Source organism: Sus scrofa, chromosome 6, assembly GCF_000003025.6.
Source record: "Sus scrofa isolate TJ Tabasco breed Duroc chromosome 6, Sscrofa11.1, whole genome shotgun sequence".
NCBI classification, from domain to species: Eukaryota; Metazoa; Chordata; class Mammalia; order Artiodactyla; family Suidae; genus Sus; species Sus scrofa.
The window spans coordinates 10,601,198-10,617,293 of NC_010448.4; the positions used below are offsets into that span (position 1 = coordinate 10,601,198).

A 16,096-nucleotide genomic window follows, 5' to 3' on the forward strand; every position below is an offset into this window, starting at 1 on the left:
CAGCGTGCAGGCACCGACCGGTGCATAACCTTTCCATCTCGATCATGATACTTTTCTAAATAAATTTAACTCTTCCTTTTGGTCGTCGTGTCATTTTCTTGTGATTTCCTCTTGACCGTGACCTCTTTCGATCTCTTTGCTTCTAGAGGAAGATCGATGTAAACTGTACTGCCAGGCCGAGAACTTTGAATTCTTCTTTGCCATGTCCAGCAAGGTGAAAGATGGAACTCCTTGCTCCTCAGACAAAAATGATGTTTGTATTGATGGGATTTGTGAAGTAAGAGAACATTTCTGCTTTGGGGTGTATGGCCATGCTGGTGTTGTCTCTTAACAAAGGCATAGCATGAGAAGTATTGCACAGGATTCTTGTATGTGGAGAAAAGCAGGTGGCATGGGGGAAAGAATAGCATTTTCCAGTTGGATGTGTGCTCAGTCTCCGAATTCCCTTTCCCTTCCTGCATGATTCACATCTGGTGTGTTTGGTTTCTCTTTCACTCTGTTGCCACATATGGAGAGGATGATATATCCTCCTGTCCATAGTAGTGATAAAAATTAAATAAGAATGTAAATGATTGTAGCAGTAAACTTTTCTTGTGTGTTCACTAAGTGCATTCCCTATGTGATTAGAACTTCATAACTGTGTTTGGAAATAACACTTCTATTTATTTCAGGTTAGTTTTTCTTTCTCTTCAGGTATCCACTTTCTTTTTTGTTTTAATTTGGTTGTGATCTTGTGTGTGTGTGTGTGTGTGTGTGTGTGTGTGTGTGTGTGTGTCTAGGAGTTTTATGTTTCATTGGTAGAGCTGATCTGAATATGTTCACCTGCCATTAGTAATGATGGTAACTTTTCATCCCATTTTCTGGAGGAGGACTTGAAGCCTTCTTTTTTTTTCTTTTTTCTTTTCTTTTTAGGACTGCACCCACAGAATATGGAGGTTCCCAGGCTGGGGGTCCAATCAGAGCTGTAGCTGCTGGCCTACAGACAGCCACCGCAATGCAGGATCCGAGCTGCATATGTGACCTACACCACAGCTCACAGAAATGCCAGATCCTTAACCCACTGAGCGGAGCCAGGGATCAAACCTGTGTCCTCATGAATGCTAGTCAGCTTTGTTTCTGCTGAGCCACAATGGGAACTCCAGGGATCAAAGCCGTTGATAAGTTATGTAACTTACTAATCATACATCTCTTAATGGCAAAGGAAGGGTTTGAACCCCTAGTCAGTCCAACTTGAGACTCTGCTTTTTCCATAGAACTGCACTACCTTCCTAATAGTAAGTTTGGAAAACCATGTCCCTCTTGGTTATTCTAAGCCACTGGCTTCTATGATGTTTCATTTTCTCTTCCTCCACCCAACTTTTTTTTTTTTTTTTTTTTTTTTTTGGTCACAGCCAGTGGGATGCGATCATGAACTTGGTTCTAAAGCAGTCTCAGACGCATGTGGTGTTTGCAAAGGTGATAATTCAACCTGCAAGTTTTATAAAGGCCTGTACCTCAACCAGCATAAAGCAAATGGTAAGTGATACTGCAGATTCATTGGGACCCATCTTTTGCTGCTGAAGAAGTCTGAGTCGTGCTAAATATGGTTGAGGCTTTTACTCCCTCACTTGACACAAAGATGATGTTGGCTTTTGATGCTTAGGCAAGATCAAGGGAGGATAGGTGGGTTTTGGTGTGAGCAGTTTCATCAATACATACATTCCAGAAATGTGTTCAACACATGCCTTTCACACAGTTTCAGTATGTTGACCAGGCTGCTTTATGCCCCACTTGTATTTGTTAAACAAAGAACTATTACAGAATCTAGATAGTCCACACTTACTATGCTAGATGAATATTTGAAGCAATTAACTGAGCATCTTGAGTAGGACTGAGCCCTGTCTTCTGCACTGGGCTCACTGTTGAGAAAAGATGGCTCCAAGTTTCTTCCAGGTAGATTAAAACCAAAAAGCATTTTTTTTTCTGGTCTTTTTGTCTTTTTAGGGCTGCATCCATGGCATATGGAGATTCCCAGGGTAGATCCAATCGGAGCTGTAGTCACCGGCCTACACCAGAGCCCCAGCAACACGGGATCCAAGCCGCATCTGTGACCTACACTTACACAGCTCACGGCACTGCCAGATCCTTAAGCCACTGAGTGAGGTCGGGGATTGAACCCGCATCCTCATGGATGCTAGTTGGGTTCGTTAACTGCTGAGCCACCATGGGAACTCCCTAGAAAGCATTCTTGGGTTTCAGGGTCTTTGTTCTGGAAAGGAGAAGAGTGTTTTCTGTCCACATTCATGTGCTTGGGAAAAGTACTTGCATTTTTTTCTCTCTGGTGTTCCTACCACTTGGAAAATGAAATCACTGAGCATTTTCACCTCGTAAGAGTGGATATGAATGGCGTTGATTCAGAAACCCTCCCCCTCTTTAAAAACAGCCACGACCTGTCTCTGAGCTTGTCTCCACTGCCTGATGCAGATGACAGAAATGTTCTGGTCTTTCCACTTAGAATATTACCCGGTCGTCACCATCCCAGCGGGCGCCCGCAGCATCGAAATCCAGGAACTGCAGATTTCCTCCAGTTACCTCGCCGTCCGAAGTCTCAGTCACAAGTATTACCTCACAGGGGGCTGGAGCATCGACTGGCCAGGGGAGTTCGCCTTTGCAGGGACCCTGTTTGAGTACCAGCGCGCCTTCAACCGCCCCGAACGCCTGTCTGCACAGGGACCCACCAATGAGACGCTGGTCTTTGAAGTAAGTACCTGCTATATACTTAGTTCTCACTGCCTCTTGCTGAATTTATAGTGAGGACCCCCGTTTGATGTAGCATAATGAACTCCATCCAGTCCTTGTAGTTCAATTTTGTTTGCTACTGGGCTGAATGTCAAAGGGCCAAGGAGGAAAGACAGAAAGTCCTTTTGGTAGAAGAGGGCAGCGATCCAGTGGATCTCTGAGAGAATGTGTTGATTTTCATGTTTAGAAACCAACCTTTCCCCAGTACACGTGGCTGTTCTGAATGCTGGGGGATACAGGAAGAATGCTTCTTGCATTGTTCCAGTTTGTCTGTGTCTGCCATTTGGATAGTCCATTGTAGCTCTTCGCAGCATAGACCCATTGACCTAGGAGGCAGAGTGATGCAGTGGAAAGAACACTTTGGTGTCGAGAAAGTTTTCAGCATAGCAAACTACCCTCCTTTTGTAAGTCATCATTTTCCTAGAGGTAAGAAAAGACAAAGTGTTAATAGGCAATAATAAGGAAAATAAAAAACAGCCACCCTATCTGCAAATGACTCCATAACACAATTATCCCGGGTACATTATCTTTGGTCCTCCCAACGTCTCTGGGTTTGCTTTTTCTGGTTTGCACAACGGGCTAGTCATTTGCTTTCAGAAGCACAGGATTTGCTTGAGGTTGTGTAGAAGTCACACTGGCTACCGCGTACAGAGAACTGACGTAACCAGGCACTTGTGTTATCCACTTTGAGGTTCAGTGTCTCACCTGCAAAACTGGGATAGAAAACCTGCCTCACTGACGTGCCAGAAAAATAAGCAGTGAAGCATGAAGAAATGTTAAAAGACTTGCCTAACTCTCATAGCTAGGAAAAAAAAAAAGCAGAGTTGAACTGGAGTCCAAGTCTTTTCCACCTACAAATAGGACACCTGCTCTCAGTCTAATCAAACTTCTCTTCTTGAATCAAGAAACATACACTTAATTCAACTAATTATTATTATTATTATTATTATAGGCACTAGCCTTAAAGATTTACCAAGGAAGATAAATTGAAGAAGATAGTTTAACTAGATTTGCAATTTTTAAATGGATAATAATTCTGATATCGCATCCTCCAGAAGGTGAAATGATTGCATATAATGCATACTTGCAAAATTAAATGGAGAAAGTGTACTAAAGGATCTTGGAAAATTTGTACTCTTGAAACATGGGGAACATGAAAAAAATGTACTCTTATGCAACTCTGGCTTGAGATTATTTCCCATGCTACTAAACATGTCAAATTTTTAAAAAGAAGGGGAAGAGCATAGTTTAAAAATACGACATGTAGTTTAGAATTCTAAGTCAGATGATGTAACCATTGTACAGTTAAGAGTACAGGCTCCTAACTAGCTATGTAACTTGGATAACTAGCTTGTAACTAAGTATCTCAGCCTCTGTGTCACTTAACATCCACACTAATAAAAATAGGCAAATGATACCAGCTGGCTGCTAGGGCCATTGGAAGAATTCAAGAGAAGTTCAAGGCTGACAGAGTCCTTGGCACATAGAGTTTGTAATCATGACCATCCCCTTGTCTTCTGAGCTTATTACAGATTTTTTTTTTAAATCTCAACCTGAGACCATGATTAGTAGTCTGTTGACCATAGGCTAAAAGCAGCTCCCAGATCTTCATGCTTTAAAAAAAAAATGGGTCAGTGATTAAATATCAGGTTATTTCTTATAAAATAGAGATTTTGACAACTCTTATGAAAAAGGAACTTCTGGCCCCTTAGATATTTGAATTTGCAACCCAGGTCCTAGAACTTGGCCATGAGTTAACTTCCCCTTATCTTGTGAGCTTGACACTAGGCTCCCATCACCTCTGTCATGAAGATTTCACATTTTCTCTGAGAGCAGCTGTTTTTAGGAAATATTCTTCCAACCCTCTCTGAGTCTTTTATTTCAGAAGATGAGGTTAGGAACCCCAAATAAAACTAAAGTGAGGGTAGTTTGGAGCTCGATAATGAATGCAGTCCCTGAAATTACAGTCTGCTTACACCTAAGGCATAAGAATTCAACTTTCTGGTTAAAGATTTCTGGATCTTTTTATTCAATCCTAATGTTTTAGATGTAGATGTTTGTTTTATTTCTTTTCTAGCATCTGAGCAGCAAACATCTTTTCCCTTTCTTTAGGAAAGGTATATTTTCTTTAGAAATGTATATTTACCTTGCAAGGGATCAGTTTTAGAGCAACGTGGCATCATTAGTTTTGCCAAGAGGCCTTTGATCCATCTCTAAGCAAATGCACACAGACCAAGTTCTTTGGCTGGAAAATAAGCAAATCAGAAGGTGGGTGCCTCTCACAGCTTCAGGCACAGGCAGCCAAAACCAAGTTCAAATCATTCCTCATGAGAAATGTGTGCTTTATTGCTTCATGACAAGCAACCATTTGTTGTTGTTGTTGTTGTTTCTTTCAATTTTGTTCATAATCACAAAGCCGTTCCGGTAGGTTTTCACAGTTCTGTTTATAATTTAAAGTTTGCCATTCAACATACGTTATCTGCAGGAAAACCACAGCGAAGAGTAAGACAAGAAGTGCAAAGCCAAGTGCAAAGAAAGTGCAAAGCAGAATAACAGTTCCTCCTGAATTTCCTCTTCAGAACCTGAACTAGCCCATCTTTATCTGTGTTGATCAAATTAACCAGATGATTGACGCGTTGTCACTGAATATTATGTCAGCCTCGAGCTAAGACTTTTTATTTGTGCTTTGCCTAATCTAAGCATAACTTCTGATCTCTTTCATTTATATTATTGAGTGCTGACTAAAACTAAATCTCTGGAATATTTACTGGGTCCAAACATTTTCCTGATGATTAGGAGCTATTTTTGAGAAATGGAGGGATGGCTTCGATTGGTGATGGCATTCTCCAAAATTGGTTAGGTTCACCAGAGGTCCATCAACTGGTGAATATATAATCTAATGATGCCGTTTCACCCATGAGCTCACATTCACCAATAAAGAAATGAGTTATTTACACATAAAACAATGTACCTAAATCTCGAAAACATTATGCCAAATGAATGAAGCCAGGCACAAAAAAGTAAATATCTTTGTCTTTTTCCCAACTCAGTGTTTAACAGTTTCTTAACTATGAGGAATCATGTTATCTCATGCCTTTATGCTGAAACCCTTTATCATATTAGGAAAGTTTCCAGCTCTCCTGAGGATGTTTACTATGTGTTCTTGTTTAATTCTATTAATGCTTTCCTTTTTAAAGAAGAAATTGGTCAGGTTCATCATCTATCTCCTTGCAAATGCAGACAGCTCTTTAAAAAAAAAAGCAATAAAAAGGTATGGAGAAACATTGGGTAGATGGATAAATTATAAAGTTTCCCTATGTTCAATTGTATGTGTAGGGTTTTTAAAAATAATTTTTACGACTCTATAAAAAGGATAAAAACTATAATAATATCTCTGTTAATACAAAGTATAGTTTCACTACCATGGAGTAGGTCACATTTGCTTAGCTATTGTTTTTACAGCATCTTACTTTATGTACTACTTATAGATTTGGTGAAAGCTTAAATTAATTTCCTTGGAATGTGACTTGTCTGAAAAGAATCTAGAGGGAAAACTGTATGATTAATTGGACATGCCTTGCTTGTATTTTGTAAAGGAGTTATGGTTTCATTCAAAACTTGCAACTAAGTTAGGAGATGAAAAAAAAAATCAAATCCAGTAACCTAGTATTATATCTATTTTTTCTTTTAAAAGAATTTGGGGAGTTCCCGACGTGGTGCAGCGGAAACAAATCTGACTAGGACCCATGAGATTACAGGTTCATTCCCTGGCCTCGCTCAGTGGGTTAAGAATCCGGCATTGCCTTGACCTGTGGTGTAGGTTGTAGATATGGCTGGATCCTGCGTTGCTGTGGCTCTGGCGTAGGCCGGCAGCTACAGCTTCGATTGGACCCCTAGCCTGGGAACCTCCATATGCCATGGGAGCAGCCCTAAAAAGCAAAAAAAAAAAAAAAAAAAGTGGGTTAATGACTTTAACATTTAAATTATATTTTATTACCATCAGGAAAACATCATCAAAATTCAGGTCCGTTTTTATCACATGCTTATGCCAAAATCTATAGAAGGTAATGATTCAAAAAACTTAAAATCACAATAAGCAAAAAAATTACATTTACCAGAATGAGGCTATGTATCAGTATCCAAATAATCCAAGGCCATAGTCTTTAAAGGAAGTTAAATCAAGTTCATATGCTTTTCCCTACAGTGATGAATGGCACCAAAATGAATACTTTTGGAGCCAAAAATATGTTCATTCCAATATGAAACGGTGAATGTCTTTTACAATCCTGTGAGATACTGAAATCAAAGTGTGGGAACCTACCAAAATGGAAAATGCTCTTCCATCTACAGAAAATACAAATAAGTCTGTGAACGAAAGCACTTTCTCTCTTGGCCACTTGAAATGACTGCATGTTCACTGAGCTCTTATTATAGTTAAAATTCAACAGAAGTGTATTTGCCAAAGTACATTAGGATGGCAGTGTAAGATAATGTCCCTCTCTACAGCATCCATTTGTGTTAATCGGATCCTCCCAATACCTTAGCTACGTCTTATCTTCACCTTGGCGTGTCTTGATTTAAGTAGCTACCTTCAAAGCAGTATTCTTCTATGTCTTCTCATTGTCCGATAAGTGAAAATTAAACTTTTACTGAAAGTCCATGCAATGCCCAGCTCTATATAGACATTGAACATACACAGATGGTTAGGACTTAAATCCTGTCACTACATCATTACAGTCTCAGGTCTTTAAGGAATGTGAAGAGTGAATTTCGGTATATGGACCTCATTCTTTTCGGTAGCAACATGGGTTAGAACAGGGATCATCTGCATAAACAGTGGGTGATATGGATTACTTAGACACCACTAGGTCACTTTGCATAAACCACTTAAACTGAATCCCATCTTCTCCTTGAGAATGATTTCCCCAGGCTAAAAACTACTGTCTTCTTCTCTCTCCTATAACACTGTCCTGAAGCTCTTTGAAGCACCTGAAACCCTCTATGGCTGAAAGATGACTTACTTGGCTTTGTAGATTCCACACCTGGTACAGGATCTGGAACATTGAAGATGCTCAAAAAATTTTTTATTAAATGAATGACATCTGATGATAAAATTCATTCATTCATTTAAAGAGTAGCATCTTCTTCCAAGTGCACAATCCTACAGCAATCCTGCATGGAGACAATAAATAAATTAAGTGAAAGGAGACTTTCTCTGACCAAAGTCGGGACGGACAAGCCCAGAGACCAGGCTGTCCTTCATTTCTGGCCTTCGGTCCCAAACCACGGTCATGATCGAAGATCTCTAGAAGGCTTAGGCTTCTGGGGTACACATTTTTAAAACCACTGGACTTCAGCATCTTTGAGGACTAGTCTTAGAACTGTACAGTTGAAAGTTAAGTACAATGAAAGGCATTTAAAGAATTGAAATATCATCTCCTAAATTGCATTTGAGCGATCAATGTGCTTTCTCAAAGACCTGCCTTTCCCAGTGTGAGTAATTTACACATAAGAACTTGCTCACCAGTTAGCTCACAGTTGACTTACCTTAATCTCGAAGAAGAGCAACTTACCAGATCCTTTCGCTTGTATCTGGGTGTTCAACAGTGCGAGGCAGGAGTAATGCAATCCTGCCAAAAAACTGACTGCTGTCAGTTAACCCCAAGAAATAAGTACATGGCCTGACACCAAATAAAAGTGTCTTCTGCTTCTGGTTATTTTTATATGTCAAAATTTTATAGAATGTCTTCATAGGGAAGCTCAACTTAAATGGAAAACAGACTTTCACTTTTATCACTGAGTCAAATGCTCGCCCAGCTTTCAAATGCCGTCTCTGTTATAGACCTTAATTCTCCTGGGAACCTCGATTGTAAATGGTCCAACATTAGCAACAGGTGGATGTCAGTTTAAACCGAGCTGGCCCTGTTGATTTCCTCAGTGGCCAAGGCCAATTCCTAAGGGTAATCAAAGATTTAAATGACTGCCTGAGGTCTCAGATACTTTAGGCATTATTTAAGTCCATCGTTCACCTTATAATTTTGAAGTACATAGATACATGTAAATGGCTTGGAAAACAGAGCTAGTGTTCATGACCCCATATCATATTTCTGTATCACCTAGGGGAAAACTACATATATATCTGCACACCCCAGCACAAAAAGAAATCAATATTGATTTGGCAACCCTACACCTTCTGAGATCACTACAGACACAGTGATTATAAACTAGATAATCGCCACGTATTTCTTTATTTCAACGTATCCCCCACAACATGGGTCTGGCACAAAGTCTAAGGAATTTCTCATTGAACTAGTGTACTCATTAGTCATCTGAAAACTGTAAAAGACAGCTTAAATGTCAAGAGTCTTCAGGATATTATGTGTAGACTATTATATTTATTGTATTGGGTTTGGGGACACAAGAAAAACTAAATCTAAGTTATTTCTGCACCATACACAGCTAAATTTAGTGAGTGTGTATGTGTGTCTTTTGTAAAGAATTTAGGTGGTTTTTTGGGTTGTTTTTTGTTTTTATACTGCACCTGTAGCATATGGAAGTTCCCAGGCCAGGGGTCGAATCTAAGCTACAGCTGCGGCAACATCAGATCCTTTAACCCACTGTGCTGGCTGGGGATCAAACCTGCACCTCCTCAGTGACCTGAGCCACTGAAGTCAGATTCTTAACCCACTGTACCACAGTGGGAACTCCCAGGAATTAAGTTTTGAAGTAGGAAAAATATGAAAACTGAAGATGAGAGTTGAATTTTACATGTGCCTTTGTTGAAACATCATCGTTTAATCTGAAGTAGACATGTATATGCTGGGTTTTTCGAGTATGGCTGAAAATTTGATGTATTTCCATTTTGAGATTGAGATATAGGTCACTGATTGAGAGTAAGGTCACTGATTTGTGCTCTAAGTACAGTGCAAAAGGCACGTTTAATATACAATTTTAGAGGGCCTTGGCAAGGAGAATTAAGAACACCAACATTCTTTTTTTTTTTCCGTGATAAGCTAAAGTGTCCACACATTCTTTTGAAGTGACCAAAGATCAGCTTTTTTTGCTAACTGATGCAAATGTACCCGCTCTATCTCTCTACCTCTCTTCCCACTTCTCCCCCTTCCATCCCTCCCCTCCTCCCTTTACTTCTTCCTCTCTTTTATTCTCTATCTTTCTTTCTCTCTGTCTCTGTCTGTCTTTCTTGCACACACACACAAAGCAACAAATGAGTCGTATTCTCCATCAACCTGTCGTGCAGTTGGAGGGAAGGTGAGGAAATTCATCATGAGTGTTTCATTATAAAGTAACTTCATCTCTGCCTGATAAAGAGTGATCAGGAGGACATGATAACACAGGTTACTAGTGTAGGACTGAAATATGATCACCTGTGTTTTTACAGCATTCCTTTAAAAAAAAAAAGTCTTTAAAATAAAAGCTCCCCTTTATGTTAAGGCTTCTATTAAGAAGCCAAAGGGGGTGTTTAACCCTTTGAAAGCCCAGTCCCAATTCATAGCGTAAGAGAGAATCCTCAAGCTGAAAAATGTAGCAGCCTTTTTTGTAATGACAGTGAGAAATGAGTTAACCACAGGCCAGTTTCAAGGCAGAAAAAGACACCTAGAGAAAATTACTATAATAAACAACTTCCTTCACTCTTTGGCAAAAGATGACGGGGTGGCAGGGGGCCAGGTGGACCGGCACGTTGATCACTGACTTGACAGTGTGTGAGCACCTCTGATGGGGTATTACCTTCTCATCCAGCTCCTTTTTCATGACCCTGCTGTCTGAATCCTGCCCCCACCCCCTCAAGGGGAAGGGGCTGAAATGAGTAAAGATGTGTCTCAAGATAAAATCAGTGTAAGGGAAAGGAGATTAGCCAGGGAGCATGGATGGAGCGAAGACACAAAATTCAAAAGAAGTGAAGAGGGAATGGAGAATTAATTCAGACCAGATGATAGGAAACTCCAGGCTCCAGAGGACGACTCAGATGTGCTTCTGCGATGCCACATCATTTGTCTAGAGATTGCCATTTGCTGTTTGAAGTGCAGGCCTCCAGTTAATTCACGGCAAATACTTCTGTGACAGGTCGGAGAACGCTATTTCTCTTCGCTAAACTCGGAGGAATGTTGATGAGTTGAATTAGAACTGTAGTCGCGGTTCAATGTGTCAGCCCACACCTTTGAAGCTGCCTAACAGATGCCCTTCCAAGGCCCGGTTCAGGGTCTTTGTGGTGCTGCATCTTGTCAAATCCAACTCACTCACACCTAATAGCTGTGATGATACCTGGTCGTGTTCTTCAAGCTTTGAAGCAAACAAGAAGGCAAAGACAACTGGCTGATTTTTCGTATCAAACGGCTTCCAAGAATCACAGGAATGTACAAAAACATGAATTCTCACCTCAAAACTATCCCTTCCTTGATTTGGTCACCGTGTAATGTATGATGAAATTCACTGTTTATTGGAAGGAGGCAACCTATAACACGAGTTGTATTTCAGTTGCTAAAAGAATGGTTAAATCAAACATTCATAAACACTGGGGAAAATGGATTGAGGAGATGAAAGATCATGCATTCTTAAATGATATGAGCATGTTCAAGAAACAGCATTTTCAGGTCAGAACCCAGTAGTCAACGGAAATGTTATAGCATGCTGTTGAAGTTCTGTGATAATGTCTTTTCAACAGTTCCTCCAGTTTTCAGAACTTTAAATCAGAATTCTAGACATGGCATTTCACAGCTTTAGATGCAGTGTCCTGAGACTTAAACGGTCAAGTTTGGGAGTCAGACAATATCGGATACTCCAGGTCCCAGTGTTGTTACTTACTAGCTATGTGACCTTGTTTATTGGTGCATTTATCCACAGTACTGGGTGTTTGTTTGTTTCTGGCCACACCTGCACCATATGGAAGTTTCCAGGCTAGAGGTGGAATTGGAGATGCAGCTGCAGGCCTACATCACAGACAGAGCAACACCAGATCCAAGCCACATCTGGAGCCTGTGTCAGAGCTTGTGACAACCCCAGATATATAACCTACTGAGTGAGGCCAGGGATCGAACCCACATCTTCACAGACACTATGTTAGGTTCTTAACCTGCTGAGCCATAGTGAGAACTCCCACAGTACTGGGATACTAACAGTACCATGCCTTCCTCACAATGTCATTATCAACTTTAGATGAGATAATGCAGGTACAGTGCTTTGCCTGGCATAAGCACAATAGGTACTGCTATTGTTATTTTTTTAAAGCAATCAATACATTATTGAAGCCAAAAAACAAGATTCTAAGCATGCATTCAATAAAAAGCCAGTCTATAAAACCTATCCGTAACTCTTTAGTTTCATGGGAGAATTAGGACAACTTCCTTAAAAGAAAAAAAGGGGGGAGCTTTAAATAATGAAACAAAGACAAAGCCAGTGGAAGGCACTTATAGTTTTCAAATTAAAAATTAAAAATGGAAGTAAAAGAGAGAAGGCTGTTTACCAAAGATGATTCAATGCATTGCTTGTTTTAACGTTGTATGCCCCAAGCAGAACCTGCATCCCCCTCCTACAGAGGGCAGTTGGTAGGGTCCAGCCCCGTCTGTGGTTTTCCAACTTAAGAAGCTGTAAATTTTATAACTCTGCACCCTGTGGTCAAAGCTGCTGAGTGTTGTGTCTGAAGTCAGGTGGTTTGTGTGTTAAAGGTAGACATTAAACAGTTTTCCTGAAGCCCTGGAAGCATTTAAGAAGGTTGCTTGCCAGCTGTAAATTAGAGACCCAATGCCAGTTGGCGGGGAAATTCTCTGGACTGAGTCCAGTTAAGTAGACTGCATCGCCGGCGGGCTTTCCAAATTTGTGCATTTCCCAGCTTGGCTATACAGTCCGACCTTCAGCACTGGGTGTTGTTTTGATGTTGTCCTCTGATGGGGGCAGAGGAAGGATGTGACATTCCTGTAACCCAGAGAGCTTTTGTGTTCTCCATGAGTGCTAAAGAAAGCTATTGACTGCACTTGACAGGGTGACTAGAAGTGGGGTTTTTGGTCCTTTTATTTTTTTTTTTTAATGGCTACACCCACAGCATATGGAAGTTCCTAGGCTAGGGGTCAAAATGGAGCTGAAGCTGCCAGCCTTACACCACAGCTCACAGCAACGCCAGATCCTTAACCCACTCAGTGAAGCCAAGGATTGAACCCACGTCCTCATAGATACTAGTTGGGTTCATTACCACTGAGCCACAGCAGGAACTCCACAAGAGTTTTAAAACAGACATGAGTGATGGGAATTACCATTTTCAAATGATGTTGTTTCAGATGTGTTCATTCCTCGGCATCCACAGAGGTAGGTAGAATCTTAGCTCTGTGGTTATCACATGCTGTCCCAAGGTCCTCCTGCTTCCACGCTTTAAGTAGGACACTGTCTGAGATCAAGATGATGGTCGTGGTCCCACTGAGGTACTTATATAGAGACAGGCCTCCCAAATTAGTGGCTATTGTCTCTATCTGAGAAAAGTGGGCAAAGTCATTACTAGCCCACAGGGCCATTTCGAATTAGGAATGTTTTTAATTGTCTCAAAACTGATGCAGGTGAGAAAACCTCAGCCTTCAGGTAGGGCAGAGCCAGCTTCATGGATGTGCAACCCACAGAGTCACAGGGGACCTTGGGCTCAGAAGGGCCCTATGTTTGGTTTAGTGCTCTGTTGGTAACAACTTGAAATCCTTAATCATTTTTTAAAGGAGCTGGGCCCTTGCATTGCCATTTTGCTCTGGGCCCCACAAATTAGGTAGCCATCCCAAACGGTAGGATTGAATTTTTTTTTTTAATGAAGTCTGATCTTTTTTTTAGAACAGGGTGAAAGAAGGGCTCACAGAGATTCTATTAGCCAGACAGTCTGTTTCCAAAGGACTGGCTCTCACAGGCATCAGACAGAAAAAGATAAGATGACGGCTGTGTGTTCCAGGCTTAGTTACTTCATTCCTCATACAGGATAAAGACAGGGCAGAGAATGCCTTGATTATCATTGAGAAGCAAATAATGTCATTGACAGATTCTCATCTTTTATATATATTTGATCTTGGCATCTATTAGTGTAAATAATTACTTTCTTGAAGAGTCCTTTATGAACTGATGTTAAATTCTAAAGGCAGCTTTCTGCTGGTTTATACAGATAAACCAGCTCTGTGATTTTAGGCTCCGTGATTACACATACAACTCTCATGTGAACTTATACATACACAGACGCTATAGTTAGGCCTTGAGTCATTTGATTTTTTTTAAGTTAAGAGTCTTATTCAGTTACGCATTCAATGACTGTATTAATGTGTTTATGTCCAACAAAAAATATAAGCAATATGTCCTGTGCCATTGGCTGCAGAACTACAGTAGTGATGCAACAGTAACCAGCTCCTGTGTGTGTTACGAGTTAGAAATTTAAATTGCATAATCTTATGAACATTTACTGTAAATTGTGGGAGTTATTTCTCTTCTTGATTTGCCTGCGTAAGTAAGCTTATTACCCTGATAATACAAAATGGATTGGTTGCCTTCTTGCTACGAAATAGTCTGCTGCCATTCTAACTTTTTAGCTGAAGTGTTTTACTTTTCAAAGGATCTTTACATATTTTTATTTCACCTGTAAGGGAAAGGAGGGTTGAAAACTCAATATAAAAGTTGGTCTTGGGAGTTCCCATGTGGCTCAGTGGGTTAAGGATCTGGCCCTGTCACTGCAGTGGCTCAGGTTGCTGCTTGGGTACAGATTTGATCCCTGGCCTGTAAGCTTCCGCATTATTGTAGCTTTGGCCAAAAAAAAAAAAGTTGGTCCCTCTGGGGGAATAGAATCCTCAAGGAAAAGTTGTCTTTTACTCTTTTGTGGCTTTCTGGTGGAAATCATCGCCAAAATACTTAAATAACTGAGTTACAGCTACAGAGCTTCCTTAGATGGTCATGTGATCCTCCTCCCCCAAGTTCACGGCAGCATTCGATTTCCCTTTGCAGATCATATGGCGTTTTGTTTTGACCCTGTAGTATTTCTGTTTGTGGGCTCGGCTCATCTCCTCCTCTAGAGGGCCATGACCAGGGAAGCAGCGGTCGCAATAGACAAGGCGGGACATAGTCAGATTTGAGTCACATTGAAAGGAAATATAACACCGTTTCCTGCTTTACTAGGTGTGGGGTGTGAGGAAAAGAAGAGAGATCCAACTTTTTATGTTGACCTAAACAATTAGAAGGATTGGGTTTCCATTTTATTAGACTGGGAAGAACAGCCTTTCAGGGGATGGGAAGGAAAAGCATGAGCTCAGTGTTGGGCATTGATGTCCCTGTCAAACTTTCAAGGAGAGATGCTCAATAGGCTATTAACTCTGTGAATGTGGCAGTCAGAGAGGTTTCGTCTATGGCTGTGCTGTCCAGTATGGTAGCCACTGTTCACGTGGGGTTCTTTTAGATTTAGATTAAATGCGTTTATTAAAGTATAGTTGATTTACAATGTGCTAGTTTCTACTGTACAGCACAGTGACCCATGCATACACACATTCTTTTTCTCATCCTATCTTCCATCATGTTCTATCCCAAGAGATAGGATACAGTTCCCTGTGCTGTAGAGTAGATTTAGATTAAATTAAATGTAAAGTTTTATTCTTCACTCACACGAGCATACTCAGGGGCTGCATGTGGCTTGTGGCTGCCATGATCATAGCCATTATCATCCTTGCAGAAAGTTCTATTGGAAAGCAGTGCTGTAGAGTTATCAATTTGGAAGTGGCCACACATACAGGTTACACATAAAACCACAGGACTGCATGAGATCACCTAGAAGGGTGATTAAATACAGAAGAGGGCAGTGGTTGGAGGTCACTTGGACATTGAATCATTAGGAAATGAGGAGTTAGCCAAGGAGGGCAGGAATAAGATCAGTGAGGCGTGAAAATAACTGAAAGGACGGGCTTTCTAGTGGTGAAAAAAGGAGGGAGTGGTCAGCTATGTCCAGTGCTGGTGATTGAATAAGACGAGGTGGTTGACTGTTGGAAATGACAAGGTGCCTTTGAAAGAGCACTTCCGGTGATTCGGTGGGGAGGGAGACCTGAGAGAAAAGGACCATGGGTGAAGGAGGGGACATGTGGAGACCCAGAATAAAGGCAACTCTTGGAGAGAGATTTGCTATAAAGGGATGCAGTGTAATGGGACCTGAGCTGGAGGGATATCGAAAGATTTTTTTTTTTTTTCTTGAGATGAGAGATACAATAGCATGTTCATGTGCTGATGGGAAGTTTCGGTAAAGCTTAGGAGAGAGGGGACAGCTATAGCAGTGATGTCACATCCTTAGGTGAAGGAAGGTGGATCTAGAGCA

The 16,096-nt window shown here is 40.8% G+C and overlaps 1 protein-coding gene across 1 annotated transcript in view; it reads left to right on the forward strand.

Annotated features, from left to right (window-relative positions):
* Positions 1-16,096, forward strand: part of ADAMTS18 (ADAM metallopeptidase with thrombospondin type 1 motif 18) — a 164,005-nt gene that overhangs the window by 112,694 nt on the left and 35,215 nt on the right. Inside the window, 3 exon segments of the mRNA XM_021093765.1 lie at positions 147-277; positions 1,392-1,515; positions 2,495-2,739. Coding sequence (XP_020949424.1) covers positions 147-277; positions 1,392-1,515; positions 2,495-2,739 — 500 coding nt within the window.